Here is a 27597-nt window from a genome sequence, read left to right on the forward strand (position 1 = left end):
GGGGGGGCCGCGGGCGCCGCCTGCCCCGATCGCGGCGGGGAAGAGTCCAGGGTAAAACTGGGGCGTCCCTCCCCTCGCTCCCAGCGGCACCGAGGCCACAGTTAGACCCTGTAGCACGCGGTTTGCTGCTGTGCCCATCATCCGTCCCAGCGCGAGGGCAAACGCTTTGTCCCGCGCCCCGGGAGGGCTGTGTCTGGCGGAGGGACGCCGGTGGGTTCATTCCCGGCCGGGAAGGCTCCGTCTCCAATCGGGAATGGTCCGTTCCCAGAGAGAAAAGTCCGTCCCCGGTGGGGATGGTCCATCGCCGCTTCCCCCCCGCTCTCTCTCCCCTTCACCACTCCCCCCTCCCACCCCCCCCGCGGTTGGCTGTGCTCCCGGAATGGACGGACAAGGTGCGCTGGAAGCGCTAGCGAGGGTCGGCGCCCCTCGCTCTGTGCTCCCCGGGCAGAGCTGCGGGGCCCAGCGAGGGGCTGCGGGGCTGCCCGGAGCACATAGGGCGTGATTTCGAGACCTGAGCCCTGCGGCAGCCGCGACGCCTTTTCTTCCGTGCCCCCCCCTCCCCTCCGCCCCCCGTGCCTGACGTCCTGAGCTGCGAGAACACAATGGGGATCTGAGGCTGAGGAAACGGTCGCCGCTTCCTCCGCGCAGCCCTGCCCTGGCTCCGTTAGCCCCGCGCAGCCCTGCCCTGGCTCCGTTAGCCCCGCACAGCCAGGACACCATGGGCTTGTCTGCGGAGGATGAGCGCGCTGCGAGCCCCAGAGGTAACGGGAGGATGCAGCCAGCCCCGGGGCGGCGGTGGGCAGGGAGGGATGGCTTGCAGCACAATTCGGGGTCTCCCCTGCCCTCTGCCTCAACACCCCATGGACCTTTTCCCTGTGCCGGGGCTGGTCCTTGTGCTCTTGGTGAGGGTGAAGCCTGGCTGTTTCCTGATGGTGATAACTGCGCCCAAAGCAGCGCTGCTCATCACTCGGCTTGTCCTCAAAGCCACCAGCCTCCTCTGAAGCCTCTAGTGCCCGTGCGGGCAGGCTCACAGCAGAGCAGAGCCTGATGGTGATATCCCCACAGGCTGCAGGGAGGTGCTGGGGATAGGGCAAGATGAAACAAATCTGCAGCTGGGGCTGTCGTGTGATAACTGCACTGGTTCTCAGCTCTGCTCTGCTCTGGCCAGAGGTCCTTTTCATGGCTTTGGACCCTGTGCCAAGGGGGACACTGCAGCCCCCCACCTCCTCACCTCGGCTTGGCTTTCCCTCATGTAAGAGCTGCCATCGCGCCACCCCTCTTGCTGACTCACTGCCAAAGCCTCAGCCCTGCCATGGGCTTCCTGGTGGCATCAGCCCCTCCTCAGAGAGCCCAGCACTGCGCCGGGATGGTGGTGGGGTCCTGTGCTGGGCCTGGGGGACAGCGCAAGCTGTGGGGGTGGGTGGCAGCCCCTCAGCACAGCCACTGTGACAACTTCAGCCCGTGGTGGTGTCTCAGGGGCCCTTGCAGGTGAACCCACTTGCAGTCTTTGTTTCACACATCTGGGTGTGCTTGGAAGTCTGATGGCAGCTTCCCGCCACAGGGGCCCTTCCTGCCCTGCCAGGAGAGGCTTCACTGTGCTTCTTAACCCCTGGCTTCATCCCCAGATCAGGAGTGGCCGGAAGCAGAGAAGGCCGAGAAGTTGGCGAGAGGAGCTGCTCTGAAATGGGCTTCAGGGGTGTTCTACCGCCCCGAGAAACTGGAGGGGCTGGGGCAGTACCGGAACCGAGAGACACAGAGGAACAGCTCCATCCAGTCCCGGCTGAAGGTGGGTGTTCAGCACAGCCCACCCCAGGGACACCCACAGCCTCCTCAAGCAGAGACCCCAGACAGCATTTCCCCTTGTGCATTGAATCATCTCTGTATCCACTTCTGTCAAGATCTTGTCCTAAAACGAGTCTCCCGTGTCTCTACCCCTCCTTAAAACAAACCACCAAGGGTGTTCAGCACATCGTACCATTCCATCCCAGCACCAAGGTTCCTGTACACCATGGCCAGGAGGAGGCAAAGAGCTAGAGTATACCCCTGCCTGCAGATTCCCACAGGAGAAGCACCATTTCCACACAACCAAAGGGGCTCCCCATGCTCCCTGCTCAGGGCAACTCTTTTTGCATAACCCAAGGAATAATTAACCTCAGACCTTAAGGTCTGAGCACCCCGACCTTCTCCTGATGATTTTGGAGATAGTTTATCCTACCTGGAATGTGGGTGCATTGTCCAGGAGGTGACACATTTTAAGCAATGTGGCCTCAGAAACAACTTGCTTCTGGTGATGCTGGGTTAAGCGCTTACTGGCACCAGGAGCTGGGAGTTGAATGAGTAGACGGGGCACGGAGATGTGCCAGCTGGAAAAGATGGGAGGAGGGTTTGTATTGCCATTGAGGTGCTTCATGCCATTAATATGCCCCTTTTGCGGGGGCACATGGGGATCCTGTGGCCTGTTAGTGTTCTGCAGAAGCAAAGTAGTCTTTTAAAACTGAAAAGCATCTGGTTACAGCTCACCCTGCTGCCTTGGTTACTCAAAGTGATGCCTGTCTCCCAGCTGTGCATGAGTGCTGGAGGTGGGTGGGATGGGGTCATCGCAGAAGGGTTTGGGATGTAATGGTGTGATGGCAGAGGCAGGTGTGGCCCTGTGAGACTGCGAAACTGGATGCAAAAAGGACCTTGTAGGGATGGGGCACATGATGTGCGAGTCCTCCAGCCTTTGAGAGCTGCTCCACTGCCACTTTGTCCTCTTCTGCTCCCCAGTCCACTGTCCAGTCCTACCTGGAGGGGGTAAGTGCAGGGCTGGAGCAGCTGCGGTCAGCAGCCCAAGAGGTGCAGAGCTTGTGCCAGGACCTGGGGGCTGCACGATGGGCCCTGCTCAACACTGCAGACCGCTTCCAGGGCCTCCAGCAGATGCGGGCGCTGATGGCAGAGCACGTGCAGTTGGCCTCGGTGGTCCAGGTGCTGCCTCAGCTCTTCTCAGGTAAGACACTGGCCTGGTCCTCATGGCTTTGGGCTGAAAGGCACTGGGGAGAGCTTCAGTCCAGCCCTGGGCTGGTGGCAAAGCTGGAGCAGGTTGCTTGGGCTTTGCTGGTTGGGTTTGGAAAGTCTCTGTGGATGGAGATGCTACTGCATCCCCAGGGCTTGCTCCAGCATGGTGTTCCCAAAGTCCTGGATTTCAGGCCCTTCCCCTCACCATCTCCCTGCTACCCTGCACCCATGACCCTTGTGGCCACCCCTTGCACTCTCTGCACTCAGTCCTGGCATTTCTCCTCCCTTTCCCACAGTCCAAGAGGTTTTCTCCCATACACTGCAGCTGCTCCATGGGCAGCAGCTTCTGGAGGCCCACGCAGAGCTCATGATGATGGAGCACCTCCGGGATGACATCCTCTCCCAGCTGCACCTCCGCGGATTCTCCAGTGCCCAGACAACTGTACTGTCCTACTTCAGTGGCCTCCAGGAGCTCAATGAGACCCTGGCCAAGCAGCTGTGGGACATCGTGGGCAGCAGCCTGCATCTGGTTCATGAGGACCCAGTTCTCTTTGTCAGCGCTATAAGGATCATTGAGCGGGAGGAGAAAATAGATGATACTCTGCTCCTGGAGGCCACCTTCCTGCCCCCTGGCCGTCCAAAGGGCTGGAGGCAGAAGTTCTACCACGTTCTCCAGGAGACCATCACAGGATCTCACTTTCAAGCCCCCCGCATGGACCCGGAGGGGTCAGGGCTGGCCAGGCACTTGGCAGCACTGCAGAAAGGCATTGTGTCTGAGCTGCGTGTGGTGAAGGAGCTGATGGTCCAGTGTGTCCCATCTCACTACAAGATCCTCAGTGTCTGCACTGCCACCTTCCACCAGGCCCTCAGCAGCCACCTCCAGGACATCCTCCGGGAGGACCTGGACAAACAGGCACTCTTCCTCCTCCTGGAGTGGGCGCTTTGTGTGTACAACAGGTCAGCACCGACCCAGGAGGGGTGGTTGTGGAGAGCCGGGCTGTCCACCAGCACGTGTGGGTTGGGAGAGTGGCTCTGGCTGCTTGGGGATCATAGTGGGTAGAGGTGGGAACTCCTGAAAAACATAGGTCTTCCCAGCCCTGTCCCACCTCTGCCCTGCAGCCCAGAGATGATGGGTCACCCCGACCTTCTCCCAGAAGTGGATGTTTCTGCTCTGGGTCCCTTGATGTCCCCTGAGCTCATGGATCAGACAGAGAGGAAATACGTGATGAAAGTCAAGGTGAGTGAGCTGGACGGTCAATAGGTATGAGGACCCAGTGGCCACCGCTGAACCAGCATCTGCTCTAAAAGCAGCAGAAAACTGTGAGCCTGTGGGACATGGGACAAGGCCCAGAACTTGCTGCTGAGCTGTGCTGGGTCTCAGAGGGAGTCAGTACCTGACTTCTTGGGCTGACAGTGGTAGGCACCCATCCCACAGGCCAGTGTGCTCGAGTGGATGCAGAGGACCCTGGAGGTGGAGTTCAAGGAATGGTTCAGGGAAGAGGAACCTGAGACGGACCATCAGGGCTTCTTCCAGTCAGCCCTGCCCATCATTGTCATGCAGGTGGGTCCGCAGCACTGTGGGTGCAGGACCATGATGAGAGCCGCCAGGAAGGGGGTCATGGCCTGCAGCTTCTCACTGACTCCGCTTGCCTCTCCCTCTGCAGATGCTGAAAGAGAATATCCAGGTAGCCTCCTTGATTACTGAGTCTCTGCAGCAGAAGGTCTACAACATGGCCTTAGAGGAGCTTGAGGCATTTCTAGGCCGGTCAGTGGAGTCACTCACACCCCTGCCCATCCTCACAAACCTGGGGTGCCATGTCCAAGCATCATAGGCTGATGGAGATCTGCTGCAGAGCACCCAGTGCTCATCCAGGTCACAGAAGGCTCAGCAGCCTGCCTACTCATGGAACAACTGTCCCAGCCCTCATGGGGCATCAACTCTCTGGGCTTGCTGCCCCAGGGGCTTCTCTGGTAGCACCAGTCTCCTCTTCCAAGGGGGTCCAGTTTCCCACCCTGCCCAGTAACCTGTCACTCTCCAACCTGGTGGCTGGAGCTGGAAAGAGCTATGTAAGCTGGGGGGGGTTGTGGACGTCCACATGCCCCCAGGAGCACCCCGACTCCAGGTCTTTGCGGCGAGACATCCAGAGCTCTGCCCATCCATGTTTGACTCACTGTGTTGCAGGCTGCGGGAAGCCATAGTGCAGTGTGGGAAGGAGCACCAGAAGGACCGTTCCATACCCAAATACTACATGTCCTACCTACTAGCCACACTCAACAACAACCTGGCTCTCAGGTAACGTGCTCCAGCACCTTGTAGCTCTTATAGTGATCCCACCACGCAAAAGGAAGCTGTATCCTCCCTTCTGCTCTCTCTCCCAGTTCCTCTGTCTCCTCCCTGCACCCCAACACTGCCTCCAGAGAAGTCCCCTTGTCCCTCCGTGCTGCTTTTGACAGGACACAGAAGAAGGCCTGCCAGCTGCTGCTGGAGGAGCTGCTCCTGGACCTGCAGGTACATTTGTCCACAGCCACAGAGGCTGGCAGGGCTGCAACAAACCAGTCCCCAGCAAGAACAGCCCTACAGCTACAACCCCGGGTGGGGTTCATTCCTGCCAAGCATCCCCACCACTACCCCCTGCCCTGCTATCATCCTGCGGACATCTCCACCATCTGTCTCCCAGACCTTGATAACCACACACAGCTCACCCATGTGTCACCAGACACGCTGGGGCAAATGTCTCCTGGCCCCCAAATCACGTTCCAACAGAGACTAGGAGCCACAGCCCCCCCGGCTGCCCAGTGCTCCTTTTGATGTCTATTCCATGGCAGAAAACCAACAGGAGAGAGGCGATGTCATGCAGAGGATACGAGCCCATATGCTGCCTGAGTCATTTCCTGCCAGCGTAATCACATTTAGCTTTCCTGGACTGAAAATCTGGAATAATGAATGGCATTGCTATTTAGGGGTCGAATGCCATGAAAACAAAGGAGCAGCTAAAGGGTGAAATGCTCGCAGGCAGAGTAGAGACTGCTCTGGCCCCAGCAGACACAGAGGAAATGTCTGCCTGCAGGCAGGAGGACAGGCAAGGACAGTGGTGCAGGAGTAGGAGAAGATCAAAGCCCTCGGCCATAAACATGTTACGTGTACACAAGGGAAGTGGAGTGGGGATTAAGAAGAAAATCACAGCAGGTCAGGCCAAAAGCTCCAAAAGGAGTAGCTTGCAGCCCAGACATTGGGTGCTGCTCACGATGGGGCATTGGGACCTAGATAAAGCCCTAACCAGCGGCTCTCTGGGTGTGAGAGAGGGGAAGACCCTGTATGTTTCCATTATTTCCTAATCTGGAGCACTCCTCTAGTTTGATGGTGACTTTTGGCTGGCAGCTGGGGCTGGGGGGACACTGCAGACAGAGCAGGCAGCAATGGTGGGATGTCAAGGTGCCCTGTGGCTGTGAGGGTGAGTGGAAGCAGAGCACCACAGGCTGCTCCTCTGCTTCTTCCAGCCCCTCTGCCTGCAGCTGCATTCCCGCAAGTGGCTCTTGGGGTCTCAGCTTGTCAGCAGCATGTGTGAAGTGATCGACAAGTATGCGAAGGACTTCTCCCATGTCAGGAGACCCGTCTTCATGGTATAGTTGCTGTGGGGTGTCTTTCAAATGGCTTTTGTCTGTAGGGTGAGGAGGGTGGGTGGCTGGGTGCCACACTGGAGTGCAGGATCCCCAGAGGATGCAGTCACTGCTGGGTTTGCTGGAGAGCCTGTATCCTCTGGAGCAGCCTGGAGGGCACCGCCATGCAGAGGTCTTCAGGGTTTCCCCCAAATTCAGCTCCTTTCTCTGTCCCTCCAGCCAGGGGTCTTCCCAGCAGGTTGTCCTCACGGCTTGGTGTTGTATGCAATCCGTTTTCCTCTGCCTTTCCCTGGGCCATTGGGATTGACGCCCAGTTGGTGCCCAGTGCTAACAGCTCTCCCTGCCCAGCTCCTGCTGATGGAGACCGAGCTGCTGGTGGCCAGCCAGTACCTGCGGGCGCTCATGCAGAAGAAGGTGGTGTGCAAAAGTGAGGAGGAGCGGGGCCAGCTCTGTGCCCGCCTGCTGCTGGATGCCATGCAGCTCCGCGAGCTCTTCTGCGGGCTGGTGAGAGGTGCTGTGGTGTGCTGGGGAGCTGGGGCTGGCCACACAATGAGGTCGGTGCAGGGAGCTCACAGCTCCACTCCATCACCCTCCTGCTGCCCTCTAGGATGGAGTTGGGTGCATCAGCCCATGAACAAGATATGGCTATTACACTTGGGCAGTTGGGAGGCCAGGACGGGAGGAACTGGCTGGATCAGGGACTCGGGGGACCATCCACCTTGTCCAGTGGTGGTCACTGAGGCTGCACAGTGGGACATGCTGAATGGGGAGGTGGAAGGGGCAGGTACCCATGTGGGTACTGAGGACTGGGCGGCATCTCATGGCCACTGTGGTGGTGTCGTGGTCCCACATGTGGCTGCTCTCCCTCCCAGGGTCTGGACCAGAATCAGCAGAGCCTGGAGGCCGTCTTTGCCCTGCAGGAGCTTATCTGTCTCAAAGACCCAGCACTGCTCAGCCTGGAGGTGCTGGGCTTCATCACCAAGTACCCTGACGTCAGGTAAAAGTCCGGCTCTGGCCTCCTGTGAGAAGGGGAAGGTGTGAGTCTGCCCACGGCAGGTGCTTGGGATGGACCCTGGGAGGTTACGCTGCAGAGCAGGCCCCAACCTGAGCTTTTTCCCCTTGTTCCTGAGGTTTCCCTTTCCCATGCTCCAGATTTGAGGGGTTCTTGCAGAGTCCCATGGGCAAAGATGTAAAGGAAAAAGCAGTTCTGCTTGTGGCACTCACCTACCTGTATTTGGTGGCCAAATCAAGTGTGAGCAATCACAAACCACCAAATTGGAAATGTCAGAATCAGCTGAAACCCATGAAATGGCAAAACCAAATCTATAAGGTTTGTGGGGTTATTTTCAAGTAAACTTTAAAGTTTGTCTGGTGCAAGGCACCAACTCTCCACTGGGCTCAGCTCAGCTTCTCTGGATCATGGGTGGTTTGTGGGACACTGTGGACAGTGCCACGAGACAGCAGCACTCAACTCACCTCTTGCTCTCTCGCAGCGATGAGCACATCTCCACCTTGCTGGATATCCGGGGTGATGTCTCCAAGGAGGTGCGGCACATGGTGCTGGACATGATGGCACAGCATCCCCAGGTCGTGCCAGAGAGCTACCGGCCCATCTTCAGCACCATCCTGGTCCCCATGCAGGAGCTGCCCTTCTGCCTTCGCAAGGGCAAGTGTGCCTGACACTGTGCCCACAGCCTGCTCCCACTGCCCCACAGGCATACGGACTGTGCAGGACACTGCTAAGACTGCATGAGGGAAGAGTGGAGATGCCATATGGCATCCCCTACACAGCACCTTGCCCTGTGTTGGAGATAGTCTGGATATGTGCCATCCTCCTCTGCCTTGCTGGGCTGATTGTTCCCTGCTGCAAGCACCAGTCCCAGGAGATCCGGGTCAGGAGAAAACCAGCCTGTAGCTGCTGTGCCGAACTGCTGGGGCAGGAGTTCAGGGTTGGCCTATTGCCTGCAGGAAAGAGAGGAGACACGGAGCACAGGACAGGAGTCTGCAGCTGGGGTTAGTCCACGTCTCCGTGGGGCTAGAGGTATTTGGGTTTCCCCAACTCTCTGAGCCAGCACATCCCACCATGGAGTCTGTTACCACCTCAGCTCTGAGGCAGGCTGGAGGCTTGCTAGACCCAAGCTTGCAGGAGGGTTTTAGCCATGGGATGACTTGATCTGTTTTGGCTCAACCCAGAAGTCTGCTGTTGCTGATCCACCAGGCTGGGCCCTGCATGGACAGTGGAGAGCAGCTTAGCCAGCTCATTGTGGCTCACAGATGCAGAGGAGAAGGGCACAGGGGGGTCTCAGCACCTGGGGTAGTGCTGTCAACCCTGTCCCTGCTGGTGTGAAGGGACAGCTCTGAGTTCCTCTGACCTGCCCAGCTCCTGGCCTGGCTCTTTTGCCAACATCCAGGACAGGACTTGAGTCCAAGACTGTTGTGTTGGTGTTCAGCATCCCCCTGTCACAAGCTTCCTTCATGATGGGCAGCACTGAGCACTGCCCTGGGCACTGGCTCTTCCTCCATCTTCCACTGCTGTCCAGCCATCAGTTATGTCCTCCCCAGGTGCCATGTGGAGATCAGGAGCGAAGCCTTGTCTCTCTTCCTGCATCCTGCCCCTGCAGCACCCTGTAGGACCTCCACATTTCCTGCCTTGTGGCGGGCCAGATCCTGCTCTCCTTGCATGGCACCATTGCCAGAAATAAAGGCCTGAGCTCAGCAATCACTCACCAGCATCCAGGCTCTGCTCCCCAGTGCGCTAGGGCAAGGGACAGGGCATATGGGTGGCACAGAAGGGAGAGGGGGATTCATTCCTGTGCTCAGCATCAGCCCAGGGGTGATGAGACACTGTGTACTCCCCTGTCCAGGGTAGGTGCTCCAATCCTCCCTGGGGTTTGCAGTGTCTTTACAGCTCTGGCCACATCTGCTGCCTGCCTGGGAAGGTGTCTGCACACCCCACCTGCCCCACCGGCTCTGGGACACACTCACCTGCATCCAGCCACGGCTCATGGTCTGTCCTTGTGCCCTGGGAACATCCAGCTGGGATCGGCGCTATCCCAGGCCAGGGCTTGCATGGAAAAGAGCTCTAGGGCCAGCAGACGTCAACAGGGGAGGGGATGGGGTAACCTCCCCCAGCCTGGGCACTGGCATCTGTCCCAGCACACCCAGCCCCACTGCCACCCCAGCTCTGTGCCCCCAGCACTGCCCTGCAGTGCTCCACTGCACAAACACAGCTATCACAGCCCAAGCACCCCAGAGTGCTTTTGACAGCTTGTTCCCATGTCTGCACTTGCATGGGAAATGATAGGTGCCAGGTTTGGCCAGGTCCCCACAGCAGGGACTTTACCCTGCCCAGTTACAAGCCACGCAGCTCCTGGCTGCTATAAAGCTGGTGGCCTCAGTGGCACAGCCGAGTCCTCCCAGGATGGCGTTTCTGTGGGTAGTTGCCTGCCTGGCCCTTGCCAGCACGGTCTCAGGTAAGCGCTTTGACAGGTGTGGGGAGGACCGAGGCACCCCAGGGATGGTGACATAGAGCCACTTGCACCTGCACAGGCGGCCCCTACGTGTGAGCCCTGAGCTTTTGGGGTCACCCCTATGTCCATCTGCTTCTCCCACAGGCTGTGGGGAGCCCAGCATCAGCCCCTTGCTCCACCACACCGAGAGGATCATCAATGGGCAGAATGCAGTGCCTGGATCATGGCCCTGGCAGGTCTCCCTGCAGGTACTGCATTGACTCCTCCAGGCACCAAGAGGCCCTGTGACACCCTCTGCGTGTCCCCCACTTCAGGAGGGAACTCAGCTTGCCCAGCCCTAGCTCTTCCTCCTTCTTTCCTCCCCAGAACCGCTTCGGATCCCACTTCTGTGGTGGCTCCTTAATCAACGAGAACTGGGTTGTCACCGCTGCCCACTGCGAATTCAAGTGAGGAGCAATGTCCAGCAGCCCATGCTGGTGCCACGAGGGGCTTGGGTCGTGCTGGGCATCACTGAGTGGCAGTTGGGACAGCCCTTAAGGCCAGCACCCAAGGAACTGAGCAGCCAGGGGCTTCCCCCTAGACTGTCCCCACGGTGGCTTCCCTTGGGCACTCAGTGCAGCATGTTCCCAGCACTGCTCCCACCCCAGGTGCTGGCTGCCATGTGTCCCACTGACCCTCTTACCTCTCACAGGCCACTCTTCCATGTCGTCGTCCTCGGGGGATATGACCGCACCTCCAGGGCTGACTCTGTTCAAGTGAAGAATGTGGTCAGGGTGAGCTGGGCAGCCCTGGTGCTGGGATGGGGCTGCAGTTCTGCAAAATAGCTGCTCTTGGAGGGCAGGGATTAATCAGAATACCAGACTGGTTTGGGTTGGAAGAGACCTTAAAGCCCATCCAGTTCCAACCTCCACCACGGGCAGGGACACCTTCCACTACAGCAGGTTGCTTCAAGCCCCGTCCAAGCTGGCCTTGAACACTGCCAGGGATGGGGCAGCCACAGCTTCTCTGGGCAACCTGTGCCAGGGCCTCAGCACCCTCACAGGGAAGAACTTCTGCCTAAGAGCTCATCTCAGTGTCCCCTCTGTCAGGTTAAAGCCATTCCCCCTTGTCCTGTCCCTACAGGCCCTTGTCCAAAGCCCCTCTCACATTCTGGTATTTTTTGGCAGGTCGTCACGAATCCCAACTGGAACCCGTACACCCTGAGCAATGACATCGCCCTGCTGAAGCTCGCCTCACCTGCCAAGCTGGGACCCCGTGTGTCCCCTGTCTGCCTGCCCCCCCCTGACCTGCATCTGCCCGACAACCTCCAGTGTGTCACCACCGGCTGGGGACGCACCAGTGTCAACTGTAAATAACTGCAGCTTTGGGGAGGGCCCTGCATGGTCTAAGTGTGCTTGGTGGCACCTTTGGGGGATGACACCTTGTCTGCACATGGGGTAGGGGAGCTGGGCAGTGTGTGACCCTGTCTTGTCACGTACAAGTGTGAATACGTGTGCGGTGGTGCAAGCACGGGTGTAGGTGTGTGTGCTCAGGATGTGGATGGGTGCAAACTGAGAATGGGCACAAGCCTGCCCTTGTTCAGGGCTGTCTGGCCAAGATGATCTCTCCTGGGGAATCGTGGAATCACAGATTGATTCGTGTTGGAAGAGACCTTAAAGCTCATGCAGTTCCAACCCTGTGCCATGGGCAGGAACACCTTCCACTAGACCAGGTTGCTCCAAGCCCCCTCCAACCTGGCCTTGAACACTGCCAGGGATGGGGCATTTTCTTGGGAAGAAGGAATATGTTGGCATGGACGGAAAGGCGCTTTGCATGGCAGCACCTGTGTGTTCAGGAGCTGCCCAGGGTGCCTTGTACACTCCCAAAGGCCCCAGAAGAGCTGCTGACACCAGGGTGTTTTATGGTGCTTCTTTCCCATAGCCTACGTGCTGGCAGAGAGCCTACAGCAGGTATCCCTGCCCTTGATCTCCTCCAGCGAGTGTGCAGAGTACTGGGGAAGCAAGATCACCAGCTCCATGGTCTGTGCTGGTGGCGTCGGTGCCTCATCCTGCCAGGTAAGGAGCTGCTCCTGCTGAGCACAGGGAGGCCAGAGGAAGAGGACACATGGGCTCCTCCTCCTCATCCTTGTATGGGCAGGGCCAGAGACATGGAGCTCCATGTCCAGGGGAGCAGGTGCCTGGGGCTGGCAAGGACCAGTTTGGAGCATGTGGTAGGACCACTAAGCTGGAGGTGTCTTCTCTGCAGGGTGACTCTGGTGGACCTCTGGTATACCAGGATGGGAGCCTCTGGACCTTAATTGGCATTGTCTCCTGGGGCAGCAGCAACTGCAATGTCAACACACCAGCTGCCTACACCCGTGTAAGCCACTTCCGAAACTGGATCAACAACGTTATTCAAGCTTAGAGCCGGTGGTGGATGGATCCCGTCACTGGTGGCTGCTCCCAGCACAGGGAGCTCAGCAGGGCTGGGAGCAAAGCAATCCGCTTTGGAATAAAGCGTCAGCATTCTCCAGCACTGCCTCTGGCTCCTTTCCTCTCATGATGCAGACCACAGGGAGCCTGGGATACCCTCTGCTCCTCTCCTGAAGCTCAACACTTCTCAGAGCTGGAGCTTGGTGACACCTGGGACCTGCTGGAAAGGGGGGAAGCCAGGACACGATGCCCAGGCAGAGGGGGAGCAGGGCTGGCTGCAGCTCAAGGGCTGCTCATGGCAGCACCAGCCCAGAGACCACCCCAGCACTGAGGGTGGGTGAAGTGCCTGTGATGGTTCTTCACTGATCCAGGCGCAGGGTCTCCAGCACCACACAGTCCTACCAGGAAAGGGCCTGTGGAGCTACAGCTCCTCTTGCCACGGGAGGTGGGTGCTGGTGTGTGCACAAGGTCTTAAAAGTTCCCTGCTTGCTATTTAGACCCATAATTTACATGGGAACACACACCAAGGGAAACCTGGTTCCTGGCAGCTCAAAATAGAGCTAGTCCAGAAGAGCAGGATCAGACTGTCCCAGAGTGAGGCAGAGGGTGTTTTTTTAACAGTGATGTGAATGTGATATAAAACCTCTGCCAATGTCACCCCCCCCCCACCCCTGCTGGGATGGGGTCCCTTGCTCCTGAGAACTCACCTTTCCAGGAGGGGATGGTTCAAAAGGGGTGTGCATTTTTCACTGGTGTGGCAGGTTTCCCTGTTGGTCCCCAGAAGCTGCTCAGGGTGGAATTGGAGAGATGACAAGTTGCTGGGGGTGACCCAGGGTATTCCACTGGCCCAGTTTGCCACCTTGCAAGCCAAAGAAGAGGGGAGGAATTGTCCCCAGGTGCCTGCTCAGCCTCCAAACCCTGCCTTCCAGCAAGAGGCTGAGCACCCGATTCCCCCAGAGCATCCCTGTAGACATCCCAGCCCCATACCAGGTCTCCCTTAGGCACCTTCTGAGGCTGCTGCAATTAAGACCCCAGCAAACTCTTTTATGGGCTCTCTGATACCTTCTTGCTGTGCAACGTACTAGAGGGCTGAGCAGTTCCTTCCTGCCTTTCCAGACCATCGTTCACAGCCCACAAAGTGGCTCCTTGCAGCAAATCAGCCCGTGGTAACCCATGGATACTTGAATCCTGTGTTCAGTTCTGGGCCTCTCAGTACAAGAGAGACATTGAGGTGCTGGAGCAGGTCCAGAGAAGGGCACCAGAGCTGGTGAAGGGCCTGGAGCACAGGTGTGATGGGGAATGGCTGAGGGACCTGGGGGGCATTTAGTCTGGAGAAGAGAATGCTCAGGAAGACCTTATCGCTCTCTACAACTGCCTGGCAGAAGGATGGAGCCAGGAGGTGGCTGGTCTCTGCTCCCAAGGAACAAGGGATAGGACAAGCCCCAAGCTGCACCAGGGGTGGTTTAGACTGGATGTTTGGAACAATTTCTTCCCCAGAAGGTGCTCAGGCATTGGAACAGGCTGCCCAGGGCAGTGGTGGAGTCACCATCCCTGGAAGTGTCCACACACCGTGTAGATGACGCCCTCAGTGACATGGTTCAGTGGTGGCCTTGGCAGTGCTGGGGAACAGTTGGACTTGATGATCTTAAAGGTCCTTTCCAACCTAGTTTCTGGTTCTATGAGGCAGATGTAATGACAGCAGGGCGATGGGGTACACAGATACACTTCCATGTTTAGCAGACCGAGTACACAAAATAAATAATTCTGTACACACTAATTGTAACGTTACAGATTAATTACAAAGGTTCAGACTTCATCCTAACAAGACAGTTTTCAGGGTAAAGATTCAAAAGGCATGTCACAGAACTGGATGCTGCTCAAAACAGCCCTTTAAGGAGATGAACAGGATGCGACCAGAATTACTTCCAAATCATTTCAAGCCAGTACCGGAAATTCAGCAACCAAAAATAACAGTGAGTGCTGGCAGATCTCCAGCCTAACAGTGTCCTGGGAGGTGTCTTTCCGTAGTGAAAGGCAACAGGAAAACTCATGGCATCTGGGCATCCACACAGGAGTTCCTCATTCCCAACCCACCTGGCCAGGGCCACAGATCCCTTCCACATTCAGCAGACAAACACAGTACAACAGTCACATCACACACGAGGGACCCATGGAATCACCACACAGGGGAGCATAGTGGGAGAAGAAAGAGCTGCCCTCATGCAGGCAGAGCTCCCTCCCCTGAAGGGACACCAAGGGTGGAAGGTACCAAGCTCCATGATGCTTTTGCCACCATGCATCCTTCTGCTTCACATTTCTTTTTGTGGCAAATACACTGCACAGTAAAGCACAAGTGACCTGCAGGCACCTGCCTCTGGAGCACCCGGGAGCTGTGATCTTTGTCCAGGCTCAAACAGGACACTGAGCAGTCAAAAAAAGCACCAAAAACCTCCCCAGAGTGGTGTAGGCAACTTGGCATCTGGCACTAAGTGGCACAGGCACTTTGTGGTATTTTCCAGGATAAAGCCAAGCTGGTGAGAGGCCAGAACAGAATCACCCTTCCTGCAAGTCCCAGGGCTCCCGCTGCTGCCAGACAACAGGCTGCCAACTCCTCCAGAGGGTGTGATTCCCCCCCCCCCCCAAAAAAGCCAATCTCTCTTTCATTTAGAAAACTGAATTAAGTCAAACATTTGAGATTTCAATTTAACCCACCTCAAACCCTCCAAATCTTTAGTATCATCACTTGAAATAAGAATATGGTCCCATGCAGTCTAATAAGAGGCTTATTAACAGCCACACACTAGTTGACCTGTGTTGTACAAGAACATCTTTTGCTAAGCCTGCGCTGTAGGGCCCCCAAAGAGAGCCTTCTCACACCTGCAGGACACTGTACAGCTGCTTTTATCTCACTCCAGGACTCACCATGGCTCCTGCAGAGCCAAATCCAGAGCTGCTGCCAAGTGGTCACATTGCCCATGCCTCCTATTCCAGCTTGTGCATTGCATCAAAGTTGACCTTATTAGTACTTCAGCCAAACATCCACATAGAAAAACAGGACTGAGAAACTGAGCAGTAAATTACCGAAGTAGAAAAGACTACAAGGAGAAAATAAACAAATTCCAAAGAAGTTAAGAGTTTGAGGGTTTATAATTTTCAACATAAATCTGTAACAGAGTCCCCACCCTGCAGCTGGTTTCCACAACACTACCAAAGCCAGGTCAGAGCCCTTGCACTCCAATCATGGCTATAAAGCCTTCACATCCAGTTGTGCATTTCCAAGAACAATGCAGTCCAGGGACTGGCAGGAGCCTCTGGATGCTCACAAGCTCAGTGTCAAATAGCACAGACTTCCCTTGGGTTGAAGAAACGGAGGTTTCTACCACCACTTGGTTGACATGTTAGGTTTTTAGAAGCCTGAGAAGGGTGAGAAGTAAATCAAACATGAACAAGTAACTGCTGTTTTAGTAAAATGCAAAGAAAAATACATGAATGTAAGGCTGCAGACCACCTAATGTTATTTCTGGAAGACCTTTCCACATTCCTTTCCAATAACCCTTAAAAAAAAGTATATAAAAAACATGCATCTGACAGGCCACATGCTTTGAAGCCATAAATTTCTCCCCCAAGAAAGCAGCCAAACTCCCAGGGCAAAACGATGGGGATGTCTTACACAGTACTGCTAAGTTCCAAAAGACAACCAACCGTCATTCCCTCTACTACTTACAACCGCATTCCCCTGAAATAGAATACGCTGGAAAGCAACACCCTGAGCTGCACCATAGTGTCTCATGATGGGAGAAAGTCCCAAACCTAGTGATTCCAGCCTTGGTATCTTTAGGTTTTTCTTTCTCTTAGTGTCCCTCAAGATGCCTCCCCAGGGCAGGGTGCTGGTGAGCATCTCCTTGAGACACTGGGGGTTGATAAGCTCCAGTGGGTGCACATGCTCACCCCTGTGTTGTCTAATTGCTCTTCAGGATCACTGTATCACTTCAGGATAAAACTGTGCCATGCTGAGAAGGTTGCTGAACATAAGTACTGCAGGTGTGGTCCATGACCATCACTCAGCACACCAAACCCAGAGTTCTCTTTGTAAGAGCATGTCACCCAGGAACTGAGGAAGGAAACCAGGAGAGGGCTGTACATGGACACAATACAGTTTGCCACTAGGTGTCATTCCAGCTTCATTTTCATTGCATAAACAAAAGCAGTCAGGAGATCTGCACCCCAGCTAATATGAAGCTTAGTTCCCCAGCTAAGGGGCTGGAACATCTGTTTGTTACCTGACTCCTCACAGCTAATTCAGCAGCAGAGGAAGTCTTCCCCAAAACCCTGCCAGTCAAATCAGAGCCACCATTAAGAGCCAAACAAGGAGATTTAAAAATTAACAGAAGAGCAGGAAAAAAAAAATCACATCAGAGAGATTTTAGCTTCTAAAATCCCCAAACAAGGCACTCCTGAAAAGCGTAAACTCCTGAGACTTGAGATAAGCCGAGCACTGAGATGCTCCTGTGGAATATATATGGAAAACAGATGACCAAGGTAATTCACAGTGAAGAGCTTCTTAGAAGAAGACTGAAGGCACTTGAACTATGGCTCAAAATCACAGCACTTTGCCTGTGTGCGCCTCCTCCGATCCAGCTGCAAATGTGCCACAACTGCACGGGTACAAGCACCAGAAAAATTGCCCTTAAGCTGGATCACGTAACACAGCATTTGGACCACTCCAGCTTTGCAGATAGAGTGAAAACAGAAAGATCACCAAGGACTCCAAGGGTCAGTTGGATGGAGCTCTGCTAGTGCACCTCTGACCACACATGTCATTGTCTGGGTACAAGAGGTCCTGAAAATGCTGAATTTAGAAAAAGAAGAGGGATTGAGACAGGAGTGTTATAATAAAATGATCTAAGGAAAGCCCATACAGATTTTCCCTATGTTTATATTGATTTTTCCATGCAAATAAGAATACATTGCATTTGTCAAGAGAATTAGAGTTATCTTTATATAAAAGTCAAAGCCCTCTATGGGATAGACTTGGTCCTCTTTGGTGCAGTTCCCTAGCAGAGGCATGCCTGAGGACCACAAACATCTCCACATCTCAAGAAGATGGGTTGCAGCTCTCCAGTATTGCTCCTGTCAGTGAAGGATCCTCCCTTCTGCCAATTCACTTCCCAGTCCTAGACCATCATCACTTGATGACTTGACACTGTTAGGAAGCTACATAGCAATATCGTGCTTCCCAAAACATATTCCACCCCAAAATCACCTCCAGTGACATCACTGTGAACTCCTCCTTCCACCAACTGCTGAAAAGAGCAACAAAGCAAGAACTGACACAGATGAGATTCTTCTTCTGTTTGTGAAGGTGGAGAAACAAGCCTGGTCAAAGCAGAACTCAACATCCTGACCTCATCTCCATCTTCATGGATCCCACCCCACAAGAGAACACATGAAGGAGCAGTATGGGCAGACACCTGTTCAATGCCTGTGCATTTTGGTTAGCCTAATGGTTAAAGGGAAGGGTCTCAGGTTCTAGAGGTCTTGGCTCAGTTCATCACTTTGACCTCATACAGGCAAAACACCTCTTTTAAGGCTACACATGGTGTAAAATAATCTGGGGATGGCCTTGAGAGTACCCAGGAGGCAAAAGGGAGCACAGTGCCTGTGAGATGCTCCAAGACTCTTATAAGCTCAAAGCCCTCTGGGAGCATCCTGTCATCTCTTAACATACAGGGAAAGAAGAATTTTCCAGTTGCTACCTGTTGTAGCATGGTTGCTGCTTTTGGAGAGTCATCTTGAGGGGCACTGAATTGTTTATGAAACAAGACAAGGCAAGCTGCCTGTTTTGCCAGGTATCAGAAATCACATCCAGCTTACAGTTCATAATAATGACCAAGGAAAAACTATGCGAGAAGGTAAAAGAAGCTGAAGAATTTTTTTTTTTTTTTGCAATCCACAGAGCTGAAAAACCTCCCCAATTTTAGGTAATTCTGTGGTATCTGCTAAAGCTGATGGAAGAAAGACCATGCATAGGATAGCTACTCAGAGAAAGGGCAGCCTGCAAAGGATGCACAGTTCTAAGAATAATACGCAAAACCATGCAAAGGATTTGGAATTCACCACTGCTACACACACCTCCTGTCCTCAGGTGTCCTCTGCTGTATTCCCCATCACCTAGGCTCACAGGCTGTGCTCACAGTGGTTATAGCCCATCTTAGCACAGCAAACTCAATTTTCCCCCACTGAGGTTGAGCTGCTTTTGAAGCTCCCTGTGAGCAACCACTTAAAACCTTGCTGACAGTAAAATGTGGTGGCACAGACATCAGTCTTGGGTGGAGAGGCCATGCTCACCAGCCCTTGAGCTTGCATAGCCTGTATCTCCAGCTCAGAGCCAAGCAAGCACTTCCAAGTGCACAGCATAAAGCAAACTGTAGGGTTTCATATGAAAAGTTTCCAAGCCAACATTCTCCTTCACTGCATGTCTTGTATCTGCTACCACAAGAGGCCAAATCTACCCTGACACTGTGCCATCAGCCCCAATGTACTGCTCTAACTAGTTGGGGAGGTATCTCAGCAGGCTTGCACAAAGCTCAGCTCTAAAGCTCCCACCTCCCCTGCAAGGTCCTTCACAAGAGGCCCCCACAGCGGACACACAGCCCAAGAAAACTGAAAGGCAGCTTTTTTCCTGTTGAATTTAAGTCACCCCCCAGCAGATCTAAAGTGTTAACATAGTATCTCCAGGGTATTGTCACTGCTGACACTCCAGGACTGGGCCTCCAATACTCAAACCCCTACCCTGATGCTATGGAGCCATCTATGGCTATCCCAACATCTCCCACCACCACTTCACTGTCCCAGAGGAGGGACAGCAGTACCAGGGCAAAGTAGGCATGCAAGCAGGGGAGCCTTGTAAAACCTGCAGAGAGCAAGACCTGGAACCACTAAAGCTTTGGTGAAGTGACACAGTTGGTAATGCTGGTGTTAGGGGCAAAAAACACATGTGACAGGGGCAGGTCACGGCAAGAACAAACCCTGCCTGGGAGGCACTGTTCTTGATGCAAATATGGGAGGGCTAATTCAAGAGAGACAGCAAGGAACCCCCCAAAATCCTGCCTTGCCAAAGACATCTCTCTGTGTACCATTAAGTTCCTGCAGGACAATGATCATCTTCCCACCCTTCCACCAGTAGCACCCCTTGTCCAGATCCAAGGAGCCAGACTCTAAGCTCCGAGCTCACAGCATTTCAGCCTTGTTCCCAAATTGCACAGCAGCTCTGGTGCAGCTCCAGTAATCCCTCAATGCTGTGAGTGGATGGCAGCCCTTGGAGAAACCTCACAGCTTCCCAGACATCCCAGAAAACTGGCATCACTTCAGCGAGGAGTTGGTGTGCAGCACACTAGTGAATCAGAGCTATCCTACTTCTGATGCTATGATTCGTAACAGCCTCACTACCAAGGCACCACAGATCCAACTAAACCTGCTCCAACTCTGTGTATGTATCATTTTCAAACCAGATACACACCCACACGTGTCTGTGCACACACTTAAGGTGTGTGTGCATCCACTTAAAAGTGATTCCTTCCTTTTTTATATGCGAGAGAAACTTAATGCTCTGGAATTAATAAATAACTATGAACAACCAAGCTCCTGGACTACAGAATGAGCTTTTCTCCCTATGTGGCTCCTTAATTTGTGTATTACTTGAGACTCTTGAGTTGTGCTCTGATCCACAAGGGCTCCCCCGTTTCAGACACGAGACCCCTGTGGCACAGCTTGCAGGGTAATAGCCATGACGAGGTTCCTCATGGTAAGGACACCTCCTCATGGCGGGGGACACCTGGAGGGAGAGAAGGAGGAACCTAGATGTTCCTCATTGAGTGTGTGGATGCTGCACACCTACACTGCAGAGAAGACATGTGTGAAGATGCCTGGCAGGTCCCAGCCCAGTGCTCAGCCAGTGTACTGCTGCTGGTAGCGCAGGTTGAGCTCACGCAGCTCCCGCTCCCGAACCCGCCGTGACTTGTTGGATTTGGTGGAGCGGCTGGAGCGGGTGGACTGGGCGGACTTGGTGCTCTGGCAGCGGGAAGACGCCCTCTTGAGAAGGTTCTGCGAGATGGAACGGTGTAGGTTCTTCATGGAGGAAGAGGCTGCCATGCTGACCACCCATGGGTGCTTCAGTGCCTGAAGGGCTGTCATCCTGTCACTGGGGTCCACCGTGAGTAGACGATCAATGAAATCCTTGGCCAGGTTGGAAACACTGGGCCAGGGCTGAAACACAAAAGAGATTATTACAATGAAACATCCCGGCATAGCTTTGCTGATTAATTAATTCTTCCCATGCCCAAAAGGTGCTTTTGCTGTCTTTTATTCTCAAATCTTCCAAGTTGTGACCAACACTATCTGTCCAAGGAGAATCCCAAACTGGTTTGGGTTGGAAGAGACCTTAAAGCCCATCCAGTTCCAACCCCCACCACAGGCAGGGACACCTTCCACTAGACCAGGTTGCTCCAAGCCCTGTCCAGCCTGGCCTTGAACACTGCCAGGGATGGGGCAGCCACAGCTTCTCTGGGCAACCAGTGCCAGGGCCTCAGCACCCTCACAGGAAAGAACTTCTTCCTTATACCTAACGTGAACTTTCCCTGTTTTAAGTTTTAACCCATCATCCCTTGTCCTGTCACTACAGTCCCTGACAAGAAGTCAAATGAATGACTTCAGGATGAGAAGAATGAGTTGTGTCTTCAGAATGAGACACACTATCTTCAAGAGACTGTTAGGGGGAGAGGCTGAGTTAGGGGGAATGTCTACATGTGCATAGGTGGAGCATGGATGCCTCCAGCAGCTGGGTTTGGGCACTCAGATTACCCTGGATCTCAGAGGTCTTCCCAGGTGCCTCAAGCCTACATACACCTACACATGGATGTGCACAGACACACACGCAGTCTTGGTCAACCCCAGACTCAAACACCTCTCCAGCAGTAACTTCTAGCCGAGTAACCACCTGCTAGGATAATCAGGTTGCAGGAAGTGCTTCTTTTAAAGCAATGACTAAATCAGCCTGGCATGCTCAGCTAAAATGGGATGTAACTATGCAAGAGAAGAGAGTGAAGATGATAAGAACTGATGATATGAACTGAAAGAAAATCCTGGTATATGAATAAAAACCTATAAATGTTCCCTGAATGCATTCAGGGTAGAGATGGAAATACTTCGAGCCAGGGTGCTCAGGAGAGGAAGCACAGCCTTCTACGGATCAGACACCAGTTCTGCACTGTGAAACCACATCCAAAATCCACTTCCCTCTCCCTGTCAAGAATAAAATCAGCTAACGCAAAGATTTCTTAAAATTCTAGCTTTTCTGTCTACTGCTTTCACATATAGTTTGTCATGACCAGCCTTAAATCAGTTTTTTTTTGCTGATGAAATGCATCTTGACATGAATGGTAAGGAAAAAACAGGCGCTTGTTAGAACAGAACCAGGACAATCTTTGATCAGAGCCTTGTTAAAGTGTTTGTTTATACAGAGGATAAACAAAATAACAAAAACCATTTCCAAATGTAGCAAAAACCACAATAACGTTGAAAATTTTCAATGAACATACTGGTCTGTGTTATAAATGGTGTAACTCTTTGGTTATGCTATTGATAGCAATACATCCAAAAAAAAAAAACAAAATATGCCTCTGCCACAGGGAGATAAAAATCCCATTTCAAGCTACTGGCTTCCTACCACATTTCTGGGTAAGGCTTCTTTGTTAAATAACGGTGAAGGGCATCAATTTGTGGGGCTCAGTCTTCATTGGCATAATCTCAGATAATACCAGAGTCATTCCATATGTCCATCAGCAGGTCAACACATCATGTTCCTTTTAAACTCCAGATCTCTAGTTACAGATGACCTTTGGATTCTCTCTTCCACAGACAGACAGATCCAAACGAAATCCAGCTACAAGAGGTTTTCCCTCAGCTTTCACCAGGCTTGCCTTCAAATACTTTAAAAACACAATTTTCTGTAGCCTTTTTTGAGACTCATTTAAGTTATCAGCTATTCACACAGTTAAACTCATTAAAGTCATCATGACCTGTCTACACCTCATTAACTTCCAATCACTTCTTTCCTTGTCCTCCTCCTTGCAGACAAAGCTCATCCCAGTCCATTTCCTTCATAGAGGACTCATTTTCTGCTCTAGAAATAACACTAATGAGACGTCCAAGCTAATGTCTACCCAATTTACCAACTTTAATTCAAAGTGATAATAAAAGCTGGTGACAATTCTACTCTCCTTTAGTAGCTTTTCAAGAACTCTTGACTTCTTCATCTTCATTACTGCTACCAGTAATTGAGACGACTGTGACACCTTGAGACAGCTTTTGTCCCACTCAAATGGAGAAAACAGATTCCCAAGACTCCAACTGTACTGTTTTTCCTGTGTATTTTTTCCCTTCTATCTAAACTCTTTTACTTTTCTGAATATTGTCACTCATGGAGATACAGTCATGGCAGGATCTCCATCCTCTCTTTGTTACCTAAATCCAAGGAGATGTAAGAGATGCACTCAGGTGAGAAATACTTGAGGACTGACACAATACTTTTCCTGGAAGCCTATCTTCAGAACAGGCAGGAAAGCATTATTTCCTCTTGCAGATGTTAGTAACTGCACAGATTTGGAACCTGGGGCAACCTCAGAGCTATTTTTGATGTTCAGATGCATTCAAACTTCAGTCAACTAATGGCTGGCCAACACAGAGCAGGAGATTCTGGAAGGTGGAACAAACCTCTGAACACCAGGAACAGTATTACTTCAATCATTTTAACTCATATTAAAAAAGCCAAATGAGATAATTTAGAATATGAAGAAATCCATGAAGAGCTTACCAGTCTGAAGATGTAGAGACCTTGAATACGTAACCAGCCCAAGCCTTGAGAGGGCTGTGCATTGCACCAGACCAGTTTAATGAAACCTAAAGAATAAACTCCAAACAAAAGCAAACTGGATTTCTGATTATTGTAGTTACTCTAGTTTCCCCACAAACATTGACTATGGAGTACCTGCAATTAGATTTTTCTTCTGGTCAGCAAACACAAATCAGTTTATTGATCTGTTTAAGCAGCTGGAGGTTTCATTTGCTGCACCATGCACATCTTTGGGTTTATTTCACTGAAACCTTTTATCAAAAATAGTTAGGGCTACATTGTACTGAAACACTCAGTGGCATGAATTTAGCAATTTTCAACCCCAGACCCTAAAGAAATACGTCCATTCACCAGAAACCTTGCAGCAGTTGGCAAAACAGCAGCTTTAACTCGGCAAAATTCCAGGAACCCTCCGGATTAATAACACAAGGCAGCAAGAGGAGTTTGTGAGATCTGATAATGGTCAACACTGGTTGGAGGACATGAGCACCAGACAGGAGGTGCACCCACACAACAGGACTGAAGCGATCTCGAGGAGGCTCTGCCCCTCTCTTTCTCTGAAGAGAACTATAACGGCTTGGAAGGAGAATGCTCCCACCCAGTGGCCATGTAACTTTGCATCAGCTAAACGCCATCATAGCATCCTAGACTGGTTTGGGAAGGAAGGGACCTTAAAGCTCATCCAGTTCCAACCCCCTGACACAGGCAGGGACACCTTCCACTTGAACAGATTGCTCCAAGCCCCTTCCAACCTGGCCTTGAACACTGCCAGAGATGGGGCAGCCACAGCTTCTCTGGGCAACCTCTGCCAGGGCCTCAGTGCCCTTATAGTGAAGATTTTTTCAGATGGCTTTGCATTTAATCTTACTGTTGCAGTATTCCCCTCTTCTGTGAAGCAAAAATACCACAAAAAATGAAGATAAGTCACCAATACTTGTTCACCTTGCACTCCTGCTCCTCTGTGAACTGATTTCAAACCTAATGCAGTCTGAGTGTAACTTCTGTGCTGTTCTCTCTGTTAGACTGCATTTCTCCAGAAGAGAAACATACTACTATAGATCTGTTGTCTTTCTACATACCTTAACAAAACAGGTAAATAGTCATATCATGAGCAGAACCTCAGCAGTACTTGCTGAATGCCAAAACAGACTTCCCACGGGTGACCAGCTTTTCCAACAACTGCAAGCAAGTCCTCTGTCTGCAATAGCTGGTGCAGCATCCACTTCACAAACCTCCTTTCTCACGAGAAAAACACCAGATATGGACTAGTTTAACACTGGAGATACTGGCCCTCATGTTGGAGAGCTGAACATCCTCTGAAAAGTACTGTATCTAACTCCAGAATTTAGCAGAATGGCTAAAACCATGATCCAGCAGAACTAAATTAAAGAAAGGGAGGAGGGGAGCAGAAGAGCTGCAGTAAGTAAATCTGAATAGCTCATCCTAATGCAGAATTAATAAGAGTCCTTGCAACCACTAAAGGAAACAACAGTACATCTTTACTCTCATCTGCAGGCTCAGCAGAGTGTGAAGGAGGATGTCATGCCATCATTTTGCTGTCCTTTATCTAACCATCAGAAAACACTAGTGAAGACTTACCAGCCTGTGCTTACAGGACAACGGCCCTAAGGTGCTCTTCCCAGTGTTCACCAGGCTTCTGAGTCCAGAATAGATGTGATACAGTAAAGCTTAATATTACTGTAAGCTGTAAATGACCCTTAAACTAAAACAAAACAGACACAAAAAACCCTAACAAAACCATGCCCTACATACTAACTAGCACAAACCTTCAGACATGTGGAGATCCATAGCAGGCAGGAAAATTTCTCTAGAGACTATGTATGAAAACCAGCTCTTAGTAACTCCTTTGAGATAAGCTGTGCATGCATTCATTCCTCACTTCCATCTTTCATGCAGTTATCCTATCCAACAACTGAATCTAAGAGGTTAAGAGGCCACCAAGAAGAGGGGAAGGAAGACAGGCTTTAGAGATGTATACGGACACTGTATATCCAAGAACAGCAGTTACTGGCAAAACTCTCTTGTCATCAGAGTGCCTGCCCCCTTGCATCCCTCCAGGCCCAGGAGACACCCTTTATCACCCTGCACCCCCACAGACCACCTAGAGGAGGATCACAAGGTCACTCTGACACTCAAATCCTGAAGTCTTATTGTGCTTTCACTGCCTGGTGAAATCATGAATGAAGTTTGAGATGGCAACCTGGCAAACTTCAGAGACCCATTTCTTACAGGTGACCTGCTTGAGCTTGGCTACAGCATTCCCCAAGTTAAGAGCAACTCCCCCATGACTACCTGAGGAGTTTCCTTGACTCCATAGACTCAGCACAAGCCTACTCTCCCCTCCTCCAAAGCTCATTGACAATTTCACTAGAGACACAAAGCCGCAGAGGGGTTAATCCTGCGCAAACAAAACCAGTCATCTGACTGCCCGGCTTTGCTTTTAGTCTTCACAGCACCTCTAAAGGAAAAATACATGCTTATTTCCCAATACCTACCCAAGTTAACGTGTGGTTTTCAGGAGAACTCACATGAGCTCTAAAACCATGTTAAGTGGAAGGTAAGGGACACCTAGAGGCCTGACTCTCCTTTGCCAGTCAGTCTTTACAAAAACATGAAGCACAAAGCATGTTACCACAGCTGCAACAGATCACTTTTAGGTCAAAAATACCATATCCCAGTCCCACTTATTACTAGGATGAGTGCTGGAGAAGCTTCAAAGCACCAGGGAGGCTGCCTACAGTAGCCTGCACGTTCACCCACAGGAAACCATCAGATGGCTACCTTAAGTTTTACAAGACAAAAAACATTTATTGGGAATGAGCTTGCCCCAACAGATAGACTGGTTGAACATGTTAACTTGGTCAAAGGAACTTCCTTCATACCATGCTCTTATTGCTGCCAACAGCAATGCTGCATGCCACAAAAGATGAGCATGCCATTCAATAATTGTTCATTCCCATTTTGATGCTCCACTCCTCATTATGCTGGCAGATGCTTTGGTGTATGCAACCAAAGTGAGCCAAAGCAGGGAGCTCCTATCAATTTTTTGCTGCGGTTTTCAGACACTGCTCCTTGTCATGAGTCATCAAGCAGCTACATCAGTTAAAGTGAGCAACTGGCAGAATCCAGAATTAGCAGAACTTAAACCAAGAACAAAACCTGTGCCTAAGTCTGCCTTACAGCTTTAATGACAAGGAGAGAAACTCCTGTGGTGGAGATTTCTAGCTCTGGCTCCTCAGGAATGACAGCTACTGCTTCTGAGGTGCACCAGCATTTCCTACAACAGCATCTTCTGAACTTTTGAGCCCTATAGAGCATAGGACACACTGCCAACCTGCAACTCCAGCCCTGCTAAGTAACATATTCAGGGGAAAGAAGCCTCACTGATGATGCATTGAAGAGCTCTCAAGTACCCTATGTTTTATTCAGACTCAGGCTCTGAGTCTGAAGGAAAAGCAGGAGATACTCCTATGAGTGTCACTTAGGCTAGGCGGCCACGTGCAGTGCTAGGACCTCTGTGATTAAACCCCATTCTCACCCCTGCCTGTTATTCACATCAGCAGAAAGGCTACTGCCATCCAGACCCGTGTGTGGGGAACAAACAACTTGTTCTCTGGTTTAAGCCACCAACCCACCTCTTGCACTTCCAGATGAAGTGAGTGCAGTCCTGGTGTACCCCACAGAGAGCTCCCAGCTCATTTTGAGCCTCTGACATAAGAGTGACCTGTGTTATGAACGTGAGCTCTCTCATCTCACTAAACCCAGGTGGGGGTGGGAGCTGGCACTCGGTAGGCAGAGCAGCTTTCAGGGCTGATTTCAGATATCAGAGCAGAGGCCCTGAATTTCACCCTGCCTGTGATGGGAGCACATGCTGCTGTCAAGCCGTCACCAAAATGTGCACTGTGAACAAGCCAACAAGAAAACAGGTTTATGCTTTTTACTTGTTTTTACCTTAAAATACACAGCAAAGATGGTTTTGATCTATTTTCCTGTTGGACACTAGTTCTTTAAATTATTTCTATTATATTCAGGTTTCTAAGTTGCTTCCCCCCAAATAATTTTTTCTTTCAAATCAGCTTTCAGAAGAGTCTAGATTTCAGTAGTGCATCTTCCCCCCACATGCACACTCATGCCCCTAACAAGAACAAGCCATGCAGACACCAGAAGCTTAGAA

At 52.0% G+C, this 27597-nt stretch overlaps 3 protein-coding genes across 7 annotated transcripts in view; 2 read left to right on the forward strand and 1 right to left on the reverse strand.

Moving 5' to 3' along the window:
* The first annotated feature begins 10 nt into the window (after positions 1-10).
* EXOC3L1 (exocyst complex component 3 like 1) lies at positions 11-8334 on the forward strand. Of its 5 annotated transcripts, XM_057412919.1 has the most exons (15): positions 581-640; positions 671-761; positions 1626-1786; positions 2767-2793; positions 2905-2986; positions 3291-3951; positions 4114-4231; positions 4430-4555; positions 4659-4759; positions 5177-5287; positions 5374-5503; positions 6493-6615; positions 6961-7116; positions 7485-7609; positions 8106-8334. In XM_057412919.1, the coding sequence occupies exons 2-15, from the start codon at positions 719-721 to the stop codon at positions 8290-8292; spliced, it is 2151 nt and encodes a 716-aa protein (XP_057268902.1). In that variant the 5' UTR covers positions 581-640; positions 671-718; the 3' UTR covers positions 8293-8334. The 5 variants fall into 5 exon arrangements, with proteins under 5 accessions (XP_057268900.1, XP_057268903.1, XP_057268902.1 ...); XM_057412916.1 differs by having other exon boundaries at positions 582-640; positions 2767-2986; XM_057412917.1 differs by lacking the exons at positions 581-640; positions 671-761 and adding an exon at positions 11-296 and having other exon boundaries at positions 2767-2986.
* Positions 8335-9901: 1567 nt separating this feature from the next.
* Positions 9902-12545, forward strand: CTRL (chymotrypsin like). Its single transcript, XM_057412954.1, has 7 exons — positions 9902-10085; positions 10227-10330; positions 10449-10528; positions 10774-10855; positions 11249-11429; positions 12003-12136; positions 12327-12545. Exons 1-7 carry the CDS (start codon positions 10034-10036, stop codon positions 12483-12485), a joined length of 792 nt encoding a protein of 263 aa, XP_057268937.1. The 5' UTR covers positions 9902-10033; the 3' UTR covers positions 12486-12545.
* Positions 12546-20064: 7519 nt separating this feature from the next.
* Positions 20065-27597, reverse strand: part of PSKH1 (protein serine kinase H1) — a 29758-nt gene continuing 22225 nt past the window's right edge. Inside the window, exon 2 of the mRNA XM_057412935.1 lies at positions 20065-20758. Coding sequence (XP_057268918.1) covers positions 20441-20758 — 318 coding nt within the window. The 3' untranslated portion in view covers positions 20065-20440. The remainder of the gene's footprint in view (positions 20759-27597) is intronic.

Source organism: Pezoporus wallicus, unplaced genomic scaffold (assembly GCF_028554395.1).
Source record: "Pezoporus wallicus isolate ANWC-B61680 ecotype Strahan unplaced genomic scaffold, APGP_CSIRO_Pwel_v1 contig_13006, whole genome shotgun sequence".
Taxonomy (NCBI): domain Eukaryota; kingdom Metazoa; phylum Chordata; class Aves; order Psittaciformes; family Psittacidae; genus Pezoporus; species Pezoporus wallicus.

Coding starts and splice junctions, on each gene's coding strand:
- EXOC3L1 (XM_057412917.1), top strand. CDS start 254: ATGGTCCGTTCCCAGAGAGAAAAGTCCGTCCCCGGTGGGGATG. Junction 2,987..3,290: donor GCTGCCTCAGCTCTTCTCAG/GTAAGACACTGG, acceptor CCTTTCCCACAG/TCCAAGAGGTTTTCTCCCAT. Junction 4,232..4,429: donor AATACGTGATGAAAGTCAAG/GTGAGTGAGCTG, acceptor CCCATCCCACAG/GCCAGTGTGCTCGAGTGGAT.
- CTRL (XM_057412954.1), top strand. CDS start 10,034: ATGGCGTTTCTGTGGGTAGTTGCCTGCCTGGCCCTTGCCAGCACGGTC. Junction 10,086..10,226: donor CCTTGCCAGCACGGTCTCAG/GTAAGCGCTTTG, acceptor CTTCTCCCACAG/GCTGTGGGGAGCCCAGCATC. Junction 11,430..12,002: donor GGGACGCACCAGTGTCAACT/GTAAATAACTGC, acceptor TCTTTCCCATAG/CCTACGTGCTGGCAGAGAGC.